The sequence below is a fragment of the Platichthys flesus genome, chromosome 1 (assembly GCF_949316205.1).
Source record: "Platichthys flesus chromosome 1, fPlaFle2.1, whole genome shotgun sequence".
Lineage (NCBI taxonomy): Eukaryota > Metazoa > Chordata > Actinopteri > Pleuronectiformes > Pleuronectidae > Platichthys > Platichthys flesus.
Window position 1 is genome coordinate 30,184,770 of NC_084945.1, and position 20,543 is coordinate 30,205,312.

Below are 20,543 nucleotides of genomic sequence, written 5' to 3' on the forward strand. Positions count from 1 at the left end.
TCTAATATTTTGCGCACAATTAATATGCCAAAAATAGATAAAACACCCAAACAAATGTTCAAACTTTCTATAGATAATCTCTAATAATTTCCTGTGAAAATCTTGTTATTGCGATTTCTGTTAACTGATCTCTCTTCACACCATGTTGAGCTGACTGACATGTACCCCAGTTTATGCTAATGACTATGGTAATCCCTTGACTTTAACATTTCTGTGCCTCCAGTAGTGCCATTATCAAGTCAGAATTTAGATTTTTCTGATAATTGTAGTGAGGTCAGAGATAATGAGAACATTTTAGCAATTTCATTAATAATCTGGGTATTAACAGATTACTTGTTTGTGAAATTTTAATTTTCTCGCCTTGGAATCCCTTTTTATAAAATTTGAATTCAAAAGTTTTTTTTTTCCGCCCAGCTCTGGGTTGAGGCAATGTGGTACAATACAGTTGCAATCAGAAATATTCAACCCCCTAACCTCAATAGACATTATAGTGATGTGGATGACAGATAATGACAATAAATGACAAAAAAACCTCATCAAACAACAAAAGATAATTATTGATGCGTATTTTAGTTATTTTGACAACAGAAATTGAGTTAACTTTGAAGTTCAAATGAAAAATGTAACTCTTTCAACACATGTGCATGTGCAGTATTATTCAACCCCCCAGCTTCAGTACTTTGTGGTGCATCCTCTAGCTTTTATAACTTCTGAAAAATGTTTTCGGTAAGTGCGGACAAGCTTCTTACACCTCTCGATTGGATCTTTGCCCATTTTTCAAGTGCAAAAGCCTCTAGATCAGTGATGTTTCATGGCTTCCATGCTGCAACTGCCTTCTTTAAATCCCACCAAAGATTTTCAATCAAATTTGAATCTGGTGACTGTGAATGCCACTCCAGGACGTTCCAGGATCTTTTTCTCAACCAAGCTTTGGTGGACTTGGAGATTTTGCTTTGGATCATTGTCTTGCTGGAAAGTCCAATGATCACCAAGGTTCAATTTGTCAACAGAAGGAATCATATTCCTCTTTAAAATGGCCTGGTATTTCTGTGAATCCATGATGCCATGTACACAATAAAGATTGCTAGTTCCTGCCGCAGAAAAACAGCCCAACATCATCTTTGACCAACCTCCATGCTGGACTATGGGGATGGTATTCTTCTGGTCATAAGCCTGTCCTTTCACACGCCAGACATACCGCTGGTCCATATGTCCAAACAGTTCCAGTTTGGTTTCATCAGTCCATAGAACTGTCACCCAAAACTCTGTAGGCTTATCCAAATTCCTCCTGGCATATTCTAGTCGACTTTTGATGTTGCTTGTGGTCAAGAGCTGAGTGCGTCTTGGAGCCGGCCATTAAGTCCTTTATTATTCAGTGCACGTTTTATAGTTGCCACTGCAGCACTTGTACCAGCCTTCATCAGGTCATCCTGTAGGTGTCTTGCAGTCACACAGGGATTTATCTGAGTTGCTCTGACTAAGTTGCTGAGGGTCCTTGATGAAATGCTGGGCTTTCTTCCACGGCCAGGCATGTTTGAAGCTGCTCCATCAGTTGTAAACTTCCTTATAATGTTCCCAATTGTGTCTCTTGGAATATGATTTTTGGGGGAATTCTTCTTCTACCCAAGGCCTTTCAGGTGTGATGAAATAATCTCCTCTCTCAGCTTTTGTGTAAGCTCCTTTGTCTTTCCCATGATTGCAACTCACCTTGAATACCTTCATGGTTGGGGTTTATATATGTATCACAGCTGAAGCAAATGAAGGATCAGTATAGAGTTCCCAAAGGCTTAATAATGTTTCAACTCAACTTTAGGACAAAAAAAACTGTCAGACAGCTTTAAAAACAACAATATTATATAGGGGTTGAATAATTGTGACATGGCTATCTTAACAAAATATACTGCTACACACAAATACTACATCATGCATTTTCCGCGTTGATTTTCTTTATCACTCAACTCATAAAGAAGGCATCCAAAGCAGAATCTTGATCAGAGAACAAGATTCTGTCTACTTTAATTGATAAATCCTTAAAATCTTTGGGGGGTTGAATTGCAACTGTAGCTGGATCCTTGTTCTTCAGCTGCTGACACACATCTTTGCTGGACGTGCTTTGTATAAAAGAAGCAGGACTTTGATATAAAGATCGTTGGACGGCAGAGTCAATGCTGATTATTTCCCAGCTGAGGTCTTGTGAGGGCAGGGCTACTCTTTGAAGTTGACGGATGGAGGATATGTCTTGTTTTGTCCATTTGTCCATTATTGTCTTGTTCCTCAGTTAGCATTAGCTAGATATAGAAATGTTTTTGAACCTGTGAAAAATAATTGGAGGGATGCTTCAAACAAAGGGTTATACCCAAAGAAGAGGATATTGGCCATTCCACGCTCAGATTTATTTGGAAAGATATTCACATAAAATACAATATCAGAGTCACTGGACAAAAGCAAATTTGCTCTTTATAGCTTTTCTTTGTCTGTTTGATTGTCTCCCTCTGTCTTTAAACACTAACTGCTTAACTTTTCGCCTGTTTTCCCCACTCACACACACACTACTGCTGTCTTTTAATTGCTTTTTGCCTTCTCTCTCTTCCTCTGTGTTTTTTTTTGCCCAGAGCAACGAGTCTTCACATCTCCTCCTTCATTTTCTGCCTCATTATCTGTGTCCTTCCTCTACATCCTGTCTCTGTCATCTGTCTTTGACTCTTTAACCCTTTTTCATTTGCCCTGGTAACCCATATTCCTCCTTTGCCATATGGTGTTCCATGTAGCGTGAGGCAGTAGTTTGGCTTCTTTCTAATGCAGCTGCATGCTGATATGAAAAACTCCTCAATTGGCTTTACACTAGCAAAGTTAAGAGCCTAAAAATTCCTTTTTGGGGAGTAACGACAAACAACAGAAATTAATCAATGTATTGTTATAATTGTTTTGGTCTTGTCGTTTCTTATCTAATGGGGTGCTGGAGTGGGGAAAATGGCAACTGCAATATCTCCCAATTACAAACAAATTGGACCGCCAATGTGATAGCATCTGTATCTTTGTATATTTCAGCCAATTTTCCACCTGGTCACATTGATAACAAGCTTCCCTAAGCAGCTAGATGTTATTCGTTTTAGCTACATCCCCCAACTCAACCCGCAGCATCCAAAAGCCTCCTTTCATCATGTCCTTGGTCTCCTTTGGTAACATTTAGACATTGCTTGAATTTAGAAGCCCTGGAGGTAACTTATTAACATTTCCAATACCCTGAGTGCTGGTAAATTTAAAAGTTTGATTGCCTTCATGTTTTCAACCATTTTCAGCCTGAGAGTCCCAACATCCACATTACTGACAAACAAAGGTGTAATGTTTCTGAGTCCAAGATATAAACCATAAACATCCACTGTCTTGTAGAAACAGAGCAACCCTTTGTAACATGTGTCCAGTTACACAAAGTGAATCCACACCTTCTCACCAATCATAATCCAGATTTTTCTGCAACCATCATACCAAACAAAATTACATTATTATGAATTGTAACTGCTGGAGTTTGAGTGGATGGTGAAACTAAATGAAAACATTGTAATTGTAGGCAATGAAACCAAAACATGTGGCTGAAAGAAACTGAAATGCTTTATAAAGCTAAGGGGGAAATACAATGTGAGGTAATTACTCTTGATTGTGTTTCATTACAATCACCTTGACTAGTGATTGTATTGTGGAATAGTGTGTTATATTATCAATGCTAGAGTAACCTTAAAAATTCATTATTAAAATAAAATATGTATAAGTTCAGTTTCAAGTTGATAAACAAAACATGGTTATTTGGGATTGTTTTTTGAATTGATGTTACCCTGGGGGCTTAGCTGCTTTACTCATTGAGTTAACAGTGTAGTTGAACCCAGGGGATGAACACATAGAGGAGTGAAAAGAGTTAGGGTTAGTCTTTCCACAGCTTGATTAATTTATCACAACATGTTCAACACAAGAAGGAAAAGGTCTCAGGCATGTCCCATGTAGCACACATTTACCTTAAGATGTGTTTGCCCCATCTGTCCATATGCCCAAGTGTGTTATGTATGAGGAAACACACTCTGCAAGTGGCATTTTTCTCTCTGCATCCACTCAAAATATGAACTCCAAAGTTTGAGATGAGCTGGGAAAGTCCTCCCTTGACTAAGGCTTAATTTTCTGTAATGGCACATTCTGGAAAGATTAGGGTATCCGGGATTATGCAGCCATAGCCCAACGGAACAAAAAGTTTCATATACATTTGATATTAGATGACAATTTACCTGCACTTATCACTGGTAACTTAAATCTTAGATGACCCATCGCCAATATGTTACATTCAAAACACAACCATTCACATAAATAGTTGGGGAAATTACCTGTCTCTTCTGCTTTGGCGTCATAGTTTAATTTAAATGTGATGTTATGTGAGTCCTGAATAAAGACCCAAGAGTCTAAGTGGGAACTGGTATGATCTCTGCTTATCCAGCCGGATATCAGTAGATAGGACCGAGCCAGATTTCACAATAATCCTTGCTCGACTATGGAAGCTCCTTCTCTATCTAGCGAAAACATAGAAGTACAGCAAAATATGGACCAGGTGACCTTAACCGTCTCATAAAGAATGCAAATGATACATTTGTAAATACAAATGTACCTTGCTTCAGTGAATTGAAAAAAAAATCTGTATTACTCTTAAAATAGAGAAATTTACCGTGTTACAACAGCAAAGGGGAGAACAGATGTGATATTTTCCAAAGTTACCTGAAGGTACATATGTTAATTTGATAGTTTGACTGGAACTCAAACATTTACAGTAAGCATTTGAGGGTGGCATGAACATAATGAATTAATGATCTATAAATGAATTTAAAGAATGTCACAAATAGACATTTGTACACATAGGAAGCATTTGAAATGAACATTATTACATCCGTGAAGTTGAACTTATAAATCTGTAAGGAAACTACTAATTTCTACTGTTATATGTATGAAAAGTTGTTTTCTTAAGTATTCTACCATGAAACATGTTCACTTTTTGAAAAAAACTGACTTTTTAAGTATATGGTCTTATATGGAAATTTGCCCCATTTGTATTTGATTGAACAATATCAAAAAGACGTGCGATTTGTGTTTTACCACTTCACAAGAATGAAAATTGTATAAACATACTGTAAACATGCATCCAGCTCAGTTTTTCAGTGCATTTGCAATATGTGCATTTGTGAGAGCCCTGTTGACTTTGGTAGGTAATGGAATTACCCTTGTCTTTCCTCTTCAGTGTGTACACATGTGCATACACATATACACACATATGTGCATACACATATACACACACACTTTTCCATGACTTCACAGGACATCGCATTAACTCCCTTTCACTTCCTCTAACCTAATCATAACTTTAGCCTGAAACCAACCTCACTCTAGCTTGTCTTCAGTTTAAAATTGTCTTCCTTCAAAAAAGGTCAAGTCCCCATAGTGTGGCTGGGCAGTGATTACCAGCTTAGCACCTCTCAGTGATCAGCACTTTCTTTATTGTCCTGTGAAGACTGGCGATGCTTCTGCCAAGAAGGCATTATTACACCCACACATGAAGGAAAATTATAGGACACATTGACATTACTTTTGCTTGTGTTACACCTCTACTTTGATGAGAGAAAAACCCAGATGATCACTTAAAAATGTTATCTTGTAGCTGTTAGTGCTGACCTTGCCATAATGAGACAAGCAGACTAGCCAAAGTCATTGCCCAAAATAGCTGCTGTACTAATACAGAGACACTTTTGCTGAAAGGAATCATACGCTGCCATTAGTGTGGAGGTGTTGTGACAGTGAAGCCGGCGTGACTGCCCAAAGTGATGATGATGCCTGGGAAATTGGAAATCAAGGAACACAGCACTCCCAGAGGCTCTTAAAAAGCACATTCATCGAACTGCAGGGCTCTAAGCTGATTGTCCTGCTCAGAAAAGATGTTTCTAATCTGATAGGCCTAGGTCAAATTTGTTTTTGTAGCTTGTGTCATTGTCTGGGCTTCAACCATGGTCTGTATGATTGGCAGGCAAGGTGCTGATGAGTAGCAAGATTATTTTGTCTGCATCAAAAACTACTGTGAAGAAGCAGCAGATGAAGGTACGTTATCATAAGTGAGTGACATTCTGCAATTGTCAGTGGTCAGTAGTGAAGGCGCCCACTGATCGCCCACATTTTCATATATGTTTTAAAGCCATTGCTTTTATTTTAGTTGTTCTCATAGCCTTAAAACAAAAGTATAATCCTATTTCTACTTTGCTTGTGCAGAACAGACACACCTCCTGGCGACTTCTTGAAAATGTTCAGTCATTTTGTAGCTGTTCCAGCTTATTAATGATGACATATATAAAACTGTTTTTGGGGGTCATTGTGTGTCATGTGACCTGCAACAAATACTGCCTACACTGAGTAGTTTCAGCAGTGCTTATACTTGGCTTAAATATACATAACATAACATAAATCTTTAGTTACACACTAACTCTTATTTGAGAGCAGAGGAACCAGCGGAGGAAAAGCTTGTCTTTTATTTGTGAGCCTCATTTTAACTTGCAGAAAGGGAATGTTTTATTGCAGTCTCAGCCACAGGAATATTTTCATCAACAAGGTTTCAGCTGACATAGGTGCTGTGGCTCACATAGGTCCAACTGTCAGCATGTCACTAGGCAAGATACCAAGTATCGTAAAATTATTACTTTTACACATTTGTTATATGCTTAATACTTTAATCTCCTATTGATAAGCAATTTGTCTTATAAAGTGAAAATACAGGGCTGATTTATGTTCCTGTCCTCTATTCTTCTTGACCCTTGTCTTACTTCTCATCCATTTGTCTTCTTCCTTGTAGCTTCATTATTATTCCCCGTTGTTGTCTGTGATATTCTGTTTCATCCTCCCTTCTTAAAGCCTGTGTGTATTTTGTTTGACAAATTTTATGTTTTTTAATTGTATGTTTATATACTACAGTATTGTATATCTGCTTGCCCCACCCTCTCTCTCTCTTTGTGTTTGCAATTTCAGGATATAATCATAGACTGTAGATAAAACGGTTTTATTTATTTTATTTAATTAAATCCAGCTCTCAATACAGTAATGACATTTTTGGATTTAAGATTGGTAGTCTAAATGCCGAAATCAATGTCAAACAACAACACAGTTATTGCTTAGTGTCGGTTTGCCTGTTTAGAAAGTTAAAAAATTGGAGAATTATGTTGCCTTCAAATGGAACTTCTGAGCTTGTGGTTACGATGTTGAAGGTCACACATATGGTATACTTGGCATTCCACTGGTTAAGTCATGAAGAAACCATCGCTGGGTAACAGCAACATGGACGCTGTGTTTAGATGCCACAGAGGCTAACAATTTAGTGATCTCATAATGCCGGAAGTCATAATGACATCAATAAAGGTAATTATCATGAGCAAACACAAACACTTGCTTATTAGTGCAATTATCCAATGATCCATCATGTGCCAGCTGTACATTGAATCCAATTCTGCAAACACAGGTCAGGAGTTCCAATAGAGTCACAATCTGAAGTCAACAGCATAGACTATAGCCTTGTGTCAACACCTTGGGCTGGCGGTTTGATGGTGTCAATTTCGACCATTACACCATTAAATAATGGTTTGACAGAGCATGAATGTGCAGTTCACAAATCTGCAGCGATGATGTGATACAGTCACGTCAACATGGAGCAGATTCTCAGTGGAAAGTTTCCAACATCTTGTGTTATCAAGGCCACAATGAGGCTTTAGTGAAAGCAAAGGGTGAAACTCATTTATTAACCAGACTTTCCAGAAAGTCCATGTGTCTCCTCAAGAAACTCTTGACTTTTAGAATTTTAATTCTTTCATTCCAATATTAACCCATTATTAGTCCAACTCAAATGAAGTACTGGTGATCAATATTTCATACAAAATAAAACAACATAAAAAAAAACATGCCTCCATACTGCTCGTGTGGTGTCATGCAAGTGTCCAGAAGCCTTGATATTCCTATTTCATTCGAAATGGCGTCATTTACACTGTGTTCGCAACCGGAAATGGCGATGCTTGCAGAACCAAGGAACCATATCATTGCCTCTTGCCCATTCCTCAACTCCTTATTTTTTTCAGAATTAATACATTAACTTGGAGGGCCTGTTCTGAACCTGCCTGTTTGTAATGGGCTCTTTGCTTGTCTTATATTAATGCTCCAGAGTTATTTCAGAATTATCATGTCTTAGAGTGGTCCTTCTCTAACCAGAAGGTCGGTGGTTCAATCATGGTCTTCCGCATGCAAGTGTCCTTTGGCAAGAATCCTAGGGTGACTAGGTGAATCTAAAAAACACCTAGGTTGTACTCTATTTCAAAAAGTGTTTAACATAAATTGTTCAATGCATAAATAGTATCAATAAAAAATGTAAATTCTAACAGAGATGAGGAGAGCAGTAATGTAAATTGTAATGATATGGCCATAAATGGTATATGTGAGTAGGCATTTTGTAAAGCAATCTAGTTGTAATCATAATTCATGATCAACTGCCACCTTGATCATGATCCACAATGCGGCCACAGCCATGATTATGAATCTGCATTGATAATCACAAGGACTAGGAAGAAAGTCAATGTAAAATAAGTGTATTCATAGTTATTTAACATTTTAAATTATACTTTAAGCAGTAGAATTATCATCTGATATTCAGAATTGAGACAATATTGATTTAGCAACTTGATCTCAACTCAACTTGTTCAGAATTCATATTTTGAGGTCTAGGTTTAAATGTTTTGATGAGGAGCCATCCTCCTTTTCCCTCCTCCTCTTCATCTATTCTTGCCCTATCTCTTCAATATGTTGTTTGAAGTAATATGCTCTAAGCAAACAAACTAGCTTTGGGGTGCTTAGTGAAGTTAAAGACAGGAGGCAGGGGGTGGGAGGGACGGGGAAGACAGAAAGTGCTAATTGCTCCCTTCTCACAGCTTTAAAGATGAAACTGATGTGAATCAATTCAGAGCTTCTGTCGTTCAATTGGGGTTTGCTCACATAAAAGCACATAGAAACGATCTTATTAGGACAGGCATAGTGTTAGTGTAACCTTAAAGTTCTGCTCTGAATTTTGAATAATGGCTGGTTATTTCACACATTTGTGTCTTGATTCAACAAAAAATCCTTAACAGTGTTTTACAGTGGTCCATGAATTTCTAAATGTCCAGTTTTTGCAATGTTAAAAAAACATGAAGTTGAACTGTTGAAAATTGATTAAAAATAAGATAATTTCCCACAGCAGATCTAAGTTGTGAGTGTGTGTGTGTTTGTGTTACAGATCTATCGGCGTTGCTGGCTGGTGTTTAAGAAGTCATCTAGTAAAGGACCTCGTCGCCTGGAGAAATACCCCGATGAGAAGTCCGCCTACATCAGAGTCTGTCCCAAGGTGAGAGAGAGAAAGGCATCAAACACACACACACACACATACACTCCTCATTGTTCAACATTATCACATCAAACTTTTACTCAAACTTCTGTCTTTACTTTCACACTTTATCATTTTATCACTTTACTTTCACACTTTATCATTTAGCGCATTCAAGGATGTGATAATGTGTGTATTATTAAGAAGTGTACAAAAGTGTTAAAGATACAAGTCAACACGTCAACACTCTGTTGTGGCTAGAAAATATTAACAGCACAACACATAACAACAAAGATGACTTTAACGTTTGTGTTTCCTGAACCAGCTCTGACACATGAAGTCTGTGGAAACATTTTATTTCAACAACTAAACCTTATGTCATGTGACTGTGCGACCAGTGCAAGGATATAACACATACAACATAAAATGTATTTTGCTGAGATATCAATCATCATTGCAATAAAACAAGTACGTTAATCGGCCCTGAACTCGGCCTCCTTAACTGTTTTATCCTCAATCTGTTGCCTAGGTGACAGAAATTAGTAATGTCAAGAATGTTACGCGGTTGCCTCGAGATACCAAGCGACAGGCCGTGGCTATTGTGTTTACAGACGACACCTCACGTACCTTCACTTGTGAATCAGGTAATGTACACACTCATTCAATTTCCACAAACTGTCACAAAACTGTTAAACCTTAGTTTGACAATAATAATAATAAAGAACATAAGTTTAATATAATATTTTAGAATCTAAATAATTTTTTGATAAGGTTCCTTGTTAGATATAATGTACTGGCAGGGTATTTTAGCTACACCTGATAAATAAACTCTGGTGGTGAAACTATAAAAATACAACATTGTTGCAAGACATATCTTTGGCATATATGTTCAGTTTGTTCAATTTCTTCTCAGTTGTTGCCTGACATACACAGATATTTATATATTTATAATGATATCAACCAATTCCTCACTGGGCTCCAGTACAGATCTGGGGTCAGGATATATGGACAATAGCAAAGAGACTGTAAGCTGGGGAACCAGCTAAGTGAATTAATCCACTTATCAACTCCTAAAGCTCACTGTTGTATCTTTGTTGTGTAATCTATCCATTAACAGTCTAGCATACATTTTTAGGGGTGATAAAACATATTTATTTGTTGGCACATTATTTCTGTAATTTATCTCCTGCTGTGTGTGTGTGTGTGGGGGGGGTGCGCGTGTGCGTGCGTGTGTGTGGGTGTCTACAGAGCTTGAGGCAGAAGATTGGTTCAAGACGCTGTCAATTGAGTGTCTTGGCATGCGGCCCAGTGATATCAGTATGGGAGAGCCTGACCTGCTGGCTGCTGGCGTACAATGTGAACACACAGGTTATTCTCTCTCTCACTCACGCGCACACACACACACACACGCAACATATCCTATTAGCCCCCATGAGCCACATAAGTCTGGATAATAAATTTGTTTAATTTTGTATTGTTGTTTGTTTGGTGAATATGATTAGCACTGATACTTACCTTTGCCTATTTATACATCCTCTCCTTACAATGTAAGGCTTTCATTTGGACTTGTGATTGTGTCCACCTATCAAATCCAAGATAGTATCAATGCCAAGTAGCAGTAAAAGGTAGTGCAACGAAGGCTGGAGACTAGTTCTCTCTTAATATTTATAGCAACTCAAGCATCAATGTTCTTTACATTGTTCCTGTCATTCTGTGTCTCCTAAGAGCGTTTCAACGTGTTCCTTCTCCCCTGTCCCAACCTGGACATCTATGGCGAGTGCATGATGCAGATCACCCATGAGAACATTTACCTTTGGGACATTCACAACCCTCGCACAAAGCTAGTCACCTGGCCTCTCTGCTCCCTTCGGCGCTATGGACGGGACGCGACCCGCTTCACCTTCGAAGCTGGACGGTGAGGCCTGGAATAGAGTAGAGATGTGTTAGGCCCCATGAAGAGATTGATTGGAAAGATGAAATGATGAATAAATGCCGGGCCAGATCGTATCTCCTTGTCTTTGATAAAACCTGATGAGCTATGATTGAGTGTGTGTGTGTGTGTGTGTGTGTGTGTGTGTGTGTGTGTGTGTGTGTGTGTGTGTGTGTGTGTGTGTGTGTGTGTGTGTGTGTGTGTGTGTGTGTGTGTGTGTGTGTATTATCTAAAACCTAATAGAAACAGATATTTGAAATCATTCATGGTTGACAGGATGTGATTAACACAACATTGAATTGTCAGATCAGAGTCACTCAGTCAGAGGCTCCACTTCTTTCCGGGTTCCCAAGTACACCTGTATGTTGGTGTCTGCATGTTGTTGAACATACAAGTGGCTAAATTATTGTTGACTTAAAAAAATTTCAAACAAAAGTTCAAACTGAGCTCTTTCAAAAGAATGTCGGCCAGGCCTTCATGTCGAAAAAAGATCCATTTGAAGATTAGAGGGGAACCAAAAAAAATCTGTGGCTGTAATTATTCATGGTGTAGACAAATTGCCAAAATACAAGCTCTAGATTGGATAATATCTACTGACCAGCACCTGCCTTGTTAAAATCAGCTCACATAATTCCTGGAACTGAGGCTTCAGTTCCATGCTAATTTTTAAATTGTATTTGGACACTGGAATATTGACCATGATTCCCTGTTACCACCGTATGTGTGTTCCTGATACGATCAAGCAGCTTTCAGATGAATTGATGAAACACTCCCTGAAATCCCACACTCAGCAGATTCTATTAGTGGCAATTAGGTTAGTGGGGACCACGAAGGCAGTTAGGTACACGTTACTGCAGCTCTCAACACTGCAGAGTACAAGCCTCCATGATACTTTGCTGGTCAATATGGCAGCTCATGCTAGTTCTATGCACCACCTTCACACAGACTTGTGTGCTGTTTTTTGTGTAGGATGTGTGACAGTGGTGAAGGCCTTTACACCTTCCAGACCAGAGAGGGAGAGCAAATCTACCTAAGGGTTCACTCCTCAACATTGGCCATCGCTGAGCATCACAAGAAGGTCCTGCTGGAGATGGAGAAGAACAGCAGGGTGAGAGCATGGCTAATTTCAAGTTTAAGATTCAAATTTATTCTCATTGTTCAGTGCAGAAACCATCATCATGAATCATGGAGAGGCAAAGTGTGTCCAATATAGACTGGATGCAATTGTCAATAACTTTGTATTTAACAATTTATAATATTAATAGATGTATTTAGAATGTGGCTCTACAGAGTCAATGATGCTGTGGGTATTATACACTCTAAAAACATTCGCAGCTGGATAGGGAACATATAACAATCAATCAAATTTTATTTGTATAGCCCATATTCACAAATTACACAAAGAGAAGCTGGAAGAGAAGCTCTGTGTGTCATGTGTCATAAAATAGAACAAGTAACGTTCTGCCGCACTAATTAGCTCTAACTATAAGCTTTATCAAAAAGGAAGGTTTTGAGGAGCTTGATGGCTAAAAGCTCTGGCTCCTACTCTAGTTTTAAAGACTTTAGGGACGACAAGTAGGCCTAAATTCTGGGAGCGGAGTGCTCTAGCGGGTTTATAAGGTACTAACAGCTCTTTAAGGTAAAATGGTCTATTCTGGATTTAACTGGAAGCCAGTGTAAGGATGCTAATACTGGAGAAATGTGCTCTCTTCTCTTTGTTCTCGTCAGGACACGTGCTGCGGCATTTTGGACAAGCTGTAGAGTCTTTAACGACTTACTGCCGGAGCCTGTTAATAATGAATTACAATAGTCCAGTCTCGATGTAACAAAGGCGTGGACTAGTTTTTCTGCATCTTTTTGTGAAAGGACATGTCAAATTTTTGAAATATTACGCAAGTGGAAAAAAGCGGTCCTAGAAATTTGTTTTAAGTGACTATTAAAGGATAAATCAGGATCTAAGATCACTCCCAAGTTCCTGACTGTTTAATTGGAAGCAAGGGCAATGTCGTCTAGCGCAGCTATATCATTAGATAATGTATCTCTAAGGTGTTTGGGGCCAAGTATTATAACCTCTGTTTTGTCTGAGTTTAATAAGAGAAAATTGCGGGTCATCCAGGTTTTTATGTCCTTGAGACATGTTCGAAGTTTAGTTAATTGATTACTTTGTTCAGGTTTTATTGACAAATATAACTGGGTTTCATCCGCATAGCAGTGGAAATTTACCGAGTGTGTCCTGATAATGTTTCCTAGTGGAGGCATATATAATGAGAATAAAATTGGGCCGAGCACAGAGCCCTGTGGAACACCATGGTTAACTTTGGTGCGCACAGATGACTCATCATTAATTTGCACAAATTGGGAGAGATCAGAAAAATACGATTTAAACCAGTTAAGGGCGGTTCCATTAATGTTGATTAACTGTTTGAGTCTTTGTAATAAAATTTGATGGTCAATTGTGTCGAATGCTGCACTGAGATCTAACAGAACGAGGACAGACACAAGTCCCTGATCTGAGGCTATTAAAAGGTCATTAGTGACTTTTGCCAAGGCTGTCTCTGTACTGTGATTGGCTCTAAACCCCGATTGAAAGTCTTCATATATATTATTTTCCTGGAGAAACTCACACAGCTGATTGGCTACAACTTTTTCTAAGATTTTAGAAATGAAGGGGAGATTAGATATTGGCCTGTAATTGGCTAAAACCTCTGGGTCTAGGGTGGGTTTTCTGAGTAGGGGTTTGATGACAGCTATTTTAAAAGACTGTGGTACATAACCTGATGATAATGACAGATTGATAATGTTAAGTAACGATCAATTAGGGGCAGAAATTCTTTAAGTAATTTTGTAGGAATGGGATCTAAGATACAGGTGGTTGGTTTAGAACCTGAGATTACTTTGTTAAAACTGATCACGGGTGATCAGAGAAAAGCTGTCTAAGTAATGGGTAGGATTCTCAGCCGTATCTGAGATCTCTGTTGTTGGGAGGGTATTAGTGCCAATTGAGGGCAGGAGATGGTTGATTTTATTTTTAATAGTTTGAATTTTATCATTGAAAAAGGTCTTAAAGATATTGCTATTTAGGGATCGAGGAATACTGGGTTCGGTGGAGGTGTGACTCTCTGTCAGCCTGGCTACAGTGCTGAAGAGAAACCTGGGGTTGTTTTTATTCTCTTCTTTTAGTTTTGAATAGTAGGCGGCTCTTGCTTTGTGGAGAGCCTTTTTATATTCTTTAACACTATTCTTCCAGTCTATTCGATTTTCAACATTGTTGCGAGAGCGCCACTTCCTTTCTAGTTTTCTTGACAATTGTTTTAACTCAATTGTCTGGGAATTATACCACGGAGCTAATTTACTATGTTTGACATTTTTCTTTTTTAGAGGCGCTATTGAGTCTAATGTTAATCGTAATGAGTTTGCAGAGCTATCGACGAGGTGGTCGATCTCAATGGAGCTCAGGTTTTTAAAGAATTTGTTGTTTATATCTACTGCTAATACGGGTTTAAATGTAATTGGGATTATTTCCTTAAATTTAGCTACAGCACTATCAGGTAGACATCTGGAAAATGAATTTTTTATTAGTGGCATATATTCAGTTATTGAAAAATCAAAGGTTATTAAATTATGGTCTGATAGAACTGGATTGCGCGGAAGTACTGTTAAATTTTTAATTCCGACACCGTACGATAATACAAGGTCAAGTGTGTGGTTACCACAATGAGTAGGTTTGTGCACACACTGACTGAAACCAATAGAGTCTAGTATTGAAATAAATGCTACGCTAAGGCAATCTTAATTATTATCAACATGAATATTAAAGTCACCAACAATAATAATTTTATCGGTCTTTAGGACTAAGTTTGATAAAAACTCACGGAATTCCTTTAAAAATTCAGTATAAGCCCTGGGAGCACGGTAAAACTACAGCCAATATGATTGGCTGTTGGTGGTTCCTGGATTGGCGTGGAAGACTAAGAACCAGACATTCAAATGATTTGTAGCTGAGTTTAGGTTTAGGATTACTTGATAGACTGGAGTTAAAAATAGCAGCAACTCCACCTCCTCGCCCAAATTCTCTGGGAACCTGTGAATTGATATGACTGGGGGGAATATATTCATTTAGATTGACATATTCATCAGGATGCAGCCACGTCTCAGTGAGGGACAATACATTTATGTTGTAATCGGAGACTATTTCATTAACTAAAAGAGCCTTTTTTGCCAGTGATCTAATGTTTAAAAGACCACATTTAAAAGTCTGGAGTTCTCGCTATGTTATTGTTTAATTTCAATAATTTCATCGGACGGTGAACAGACACAATCTCCATGGGGTTGTGTGACTGATCCAGAGGGAGCGCAGAGAAGTGTTTAGCACTGCATCTCTGCTTCCTGGTCCCAACTATGGGTTGACATGTTAAAGACTGAGTAATATTCCTAGAAAGAGAGCTGCTCCATCCCAAGTGGGATGAACGCCATCTCTCCTAACAAGACCAGGTTTTCTCAAAAAAGTTAGCCAATTATCTATAAAGCCCACACTATTTACAGGACACCACTTCGACAGCCAGCGGTTAAAAGACAACATGCGGCTAAACATGTCATCACCTGTTGTATTAGGGAGCGGGCCAGAGAAAACTACTGTGTCCGACATCGTTTTTGCCAAAGCACACACTGACTCAACATTCACTTTAGTGAACATTCACTTTAGTGAATGTTGAGTCAGCAACACGCAACACGCAACACGCCCCTTTTGAGCCCTCTGGCGGCTTGCGTGCGTCCGACAATTTTTCTAACTACACGACAAAGCGAAGCGAGCCTCACGCAGCCCGCAAGGCTTGTGATTGGTCTGCTTACTACATCCCGTCCGGAGTCTAGTTTCCGGTTTCATGCCCCACAATACGCGGAAATCACGGAAGATTTAGAAGAACGAATATGGAACACTTGGCAGAAGAGATCCGAAAGTATGACCACTTGGATAACCCATCACTGACTGGCCGATTTGTCAGCCAGAAATAGGCTATGAGGAGCCGGAGTGGCGATGTAAATAAACAGTCGACGAAGAAGAAGACGTCTCTTCTTTTTGTGTTTTGTCTTTGAAAAAAAAACGTTACTCCTAGTGTTCTGGCGGTGAATTGCGTTGCAACACGCGCAGCACGTTAGAGAAGTATAAACCAAAACGAGTCCGTCGATGCAGCTGCGTGGCCTTCCGCGGTTGCAGTCGCAGGACTATAATGAGGCCTTAAGGCCTCATTATACTAGTGTTGCACGGACGCACGCATGCACGCAAGACACGCAACATGCCCCTTTCATGCCCTCTGGCGTCTTGCGTGCGTCAGTCGATTTGTTGTGTGGCCTTCCGCGGTTACAGTCGCAGGACTATAATTCAGCCTTAAGCCTCGCCTCCATCGCTATCAACACACTGCATTTATTACATGTACCACTACTGTTAAGGGAGGCAGAGGAGTAAGTAAACATTAGACACTCTGAGCAAGAGAGAGCAGTGGAGCAACAGGGAGAGTGAGAAGACATCGCTGCTATAGAGCTACGAGGGTGAGCTCAGACAGAACACAGAATCACTAAGCACGATAGAGTAAGGGTTGGTATGTGCAAGTGTTTAACTACAGACCAGTGATTTTAGCCGTAGTGCTACAGAGAAACAGCTGTGTTTAGCAGCGGAGCTAATTCGCAGAGCGACCACCACCAGTGGCAAGAAAACAGGAAATGACGCAGCAAGCTTACCGTAATAATAATGGTTATTGGTTTTATTGTTTCTACCGCAATATTTTATATTTTATTTTATTTTATTTTATTTTATTCAAATGTACCGGCTGCTATTACGACTTAATTTCCCTTCGGGATGAATAAAGTAATCTATCTATCTATCTATCTCTATCTATCTAAACAGCTGAAACTATTTTGCTCAGGAGACGCCAAAGAACAAAACAGAGCTAAAAGCAAGTCCAGCAATGACCTGAAGGATTACCCTTCAAAGAAGCAACATAAGATAAAGAAAACTTAAAATCAAAACATTAAAATGTTCATACATAACTGTTCAGGAGCACCACAGTTCACAGTACACAGTTTAGTGCACAGACGAACTGGGATGCAAAAATAATCTGTAATGAGGATATGTTACTTTTAATACTATGCCTTCTTGATAATATTTGAAAGTACTTTTAATAAATACCTAATGATGTGTGTATATGACTCCCAGTTAATGTCCAAGAGTTCAGAGCCTGGCTCCTACCCCTCTACCCCCACTGCCATACTGCCCCGATCCGCCTACTGGCACCACATCACTGGGAATCAGACCAGCATGGATCCTGGTTCTGGTAGGCCACACATTAGCTTTAAGACAATATCCGTTCATTTTCTTTCCATTTGTAGACATTTTATAGTTTCCCATAACTTTGGCACACAACCATGTCTCCATTTGTCCATCTTCAATTTAGGTGTACCTAAAGTTCTAGCTCCACACACCAACATGGTTTCAAACTCTCCATATCACAATGATGTGTGTTACGTCTGTATGTAATTTATGTCAACTATGCTATTCTCTAATAAATACCATACTTTCTCAAATTGCTTCTCTTTCTGAAAGTCGCTTTATGCGGTACTAACAGCTGTGTTTCTTTTCCTTCCGTAGGTGACTTATCAGAAGACCACCTATTGTCTACCTGCTTGCCTTCTGACCACCATGCCACGCTGCCAATGGCAAATGCACATGAACAGTCCCAGGCACCTGTACACACACACTACCCCACCTACACCGAACAGTGACATACACAACGTGGATGCTGAATTACATGCAAACACATAGCCACATGCATGCATTCACACACAATTCACACACTGAAGGCACTACACTGTCTGCTCTTGAATATGTTTGGCATCCCAACGTCACACCTCACAGGACGTGTTGGCAGCAGGACTCACACTGGCCAACAGAGCGTCTTGAATGCACAAGAATTCAAGTTGACTCTAATGAAGACTACAAGGAGGTGCAGCTCCCACAGTTCCATACAGACAGGAGAAATTTGACATTTTTGTAGACTCACATTGGCATGTGTTGCCTACAAATTAAAGTAAAGACTGAAAGCTCTCAGCATGTTTAAAACCACCTAGTCTGTATTGCATGTTGTCCAACTACTGTAAGGGAGGCTGGCAGAAGTGGCAGGCGTGGACCCAAATGCACGACACAGAAGCAGGCTTTAGATAAGGCAAAGTTCTTGGTTTATTTAACGAAGCAGGGGTCAGATACCAGGCAGTCAGTCCGATGCAAGCAAAAACCGACAAGGGGCAGGCAGAAGAGGAGTCCAAGGCAAAGGCAGGCAGGTCAGGAGGGAGATCAGGCAGTAAAGGTATCAGGTAAGTAGCGCTGGAAAGATTAGGCACGAACACACTAAATGATCTGGCAGAGGACAAGAGGAACAGGCATGCAGATATAGAGGGGAGACTAATGAGGGAAGTGAAGACAGGTGCGTCTGTGGGTGGCGCCGATGCAGAGGTGCAGAGCAGGAAGGGAGTGGCCGAACTCTGAAATGATACAAGAATTAGTAATAGAAATTAAGACAAGTGAAAACATTAATAGGAGGGTGAATCTGTGACAGAACCCCCCCCCCTAGGGACGGCCCCTGACGTTCCCCCAGGCTGGTCAGGATGGGACCTATGGAACTCTCTGATGAGTTGACGGTCGAAGATGTTGCGGGAGGGTTCCCAGGAACGCTCCTCTGGTCCATATCCCTCCCAATCCACAAGGTACTGGAGCCCCCTACCCCGTGGTCGGGACCTCATGATCCTATTTATAGTATGGGCAGGACCCCCATCAATAAGCCGGGTGGGTGGTGGGGGCCTGGAGGCGGGTTGAAGTAGGCTTTCGTTGACGGGTTTGATCCTGGACACATGAAATGTGGGATGAACCTTCATCGATCGGGGCAGGTTAAGCCGGACAGCAGCCGGGTTGATGATCTGAGCGATCGGGAAAGGTCCCACAAATCGCGGGGCCAATTTCCTTGACTCCACCCGGAGAGGAAGGTCACGGGTAGACAGCCAAACCCGCTGACCGGTAGTGTAGTGAGGCGCCGGGGTGCGGTGTCGGTTGGCCCCCCTCTGGTACCGGTCAGAAACACGCAGGAGCACAGAGCGGGCCTGCAACCAGGTCCTACGACAGCGCCGTATAAATACCTAAGAATGTCCCCACTGGAGAACTTGAGAGCGCAGGTTAGCAGACACAAAGAGGCGATCGACAGGACAGGCACTAGGTGCTGGGTGATTAGCCTGACCCTGTCTCACCTTATCCTCGATGTCCCAGGTGACAGCGCCGATGACCAGCTCGGAGGGGAGGATACTTTCGGGTACAGAGGGCCCAACGTCTGCATGGAACTGCCGGGACAGGGCATCAGGCTTGATATTTTTAGATCCTTGGCGGTATGATAAGGCAAAATCAAAGCGGTTAAAAAATAGAGCCCACCTGGCCTGACGGGAATTCAACCGCTTGGCAGACCGGATATATTCCAGGTTCTTGTGGTCGGTCAAGACCACAAACGGTTGCTCCGCCCCCTCCAGCCAGTGTCTCCACTCCTCCAAAGCCATTTTCACCACCAGCAGCTCTCTGTTCCCAATGTCATAATGCTGCTCGGCAGGTGACAGCTTACGTGAGAAAAAGGCACACGGGTGCATCTTCTGATCCTCTGCTGACCGCTGAGAGAGGACTGCTCCCACCCCGGAGTCCGATGCGTCCACCTCCACCAGAAACTGACGCGCCGGATCTGGAAAAACGAGAATGGGAGCAGACGAGAATCTCGATTTCAATTCACAGAATGCCTTATCAGCAGCAGAGGACCACTGAAAGGTGAGTCTAGGAGAGGTGAGAGCAGTAAGGGAGGCAGCTACAGAACTATAATTGCGGATGAAGCGCCGATAGAAATTAGCAAACCCCAGGAACTGCTGCAGCTTCTTCCGATTGGTGGGGATTGGCCAATCGGCCACTGCTTTCACCTTAGCGGGATCCATCAGGATCTGACCAGGTCTGATGATGAAGCCCAGAAAGGTGACCTCAGAAGCATGAAATTCACATTTCTCTGCCTTCACGAAGAGCTGATTCTCGAGGAGCCTCTGGAGAACACTCTGTACATGCTGGACATGCTCTGATTCAGACTTAGAAAATATTAGGATGTCGTCCAGGTATACGAACACAAAGCTGTTGAGGAA

General features: G+C 40.6%; 1 protein-coding gene across 1 annotated transcript in view; it reads left to right on the top strand.

Annotated features, from left to right (window-relative positions):
* The window catches only part of dok4 (docking protein 4), a 49,806-nt gene extending 30,674 nt beyond the window's left edge, over positions 1-19,132 (top strand). The window contains exons 3-9 of the mRNA XM_062394139.1: positions 9,323-9,430; positions 9,939-10,053; positions 10,658-10,777; positions 11,135-11,324; positions 12,309-12,447; positions 17,548-17,665; positions 17,980-19,132. Of these exons, the coding sequence (XP_062250123.1) occupies positions 9,323-9,430; positions 9,939-10,053; positions 10,658-10,777; positions 11,135-11,324; positions 12,309-12,447; positions 17,548-17,665; positions 17,980-18,113 (924 nt within the window). The 3' untranslated portion in view covers positions 18,114-19,132. The remainder of the gene's footprint in view (positions 1-9,322; positions 9,431-9,938; positions 10,054-10,657; positions 10,778-11,134; positions 11,325-12,308; positions 12,448-17,547; positions 17,666-17,979) is intronic.
* The last annotated feature ends 1,411 nt before the right edge of the window (positions 19,133-20,543 follow it).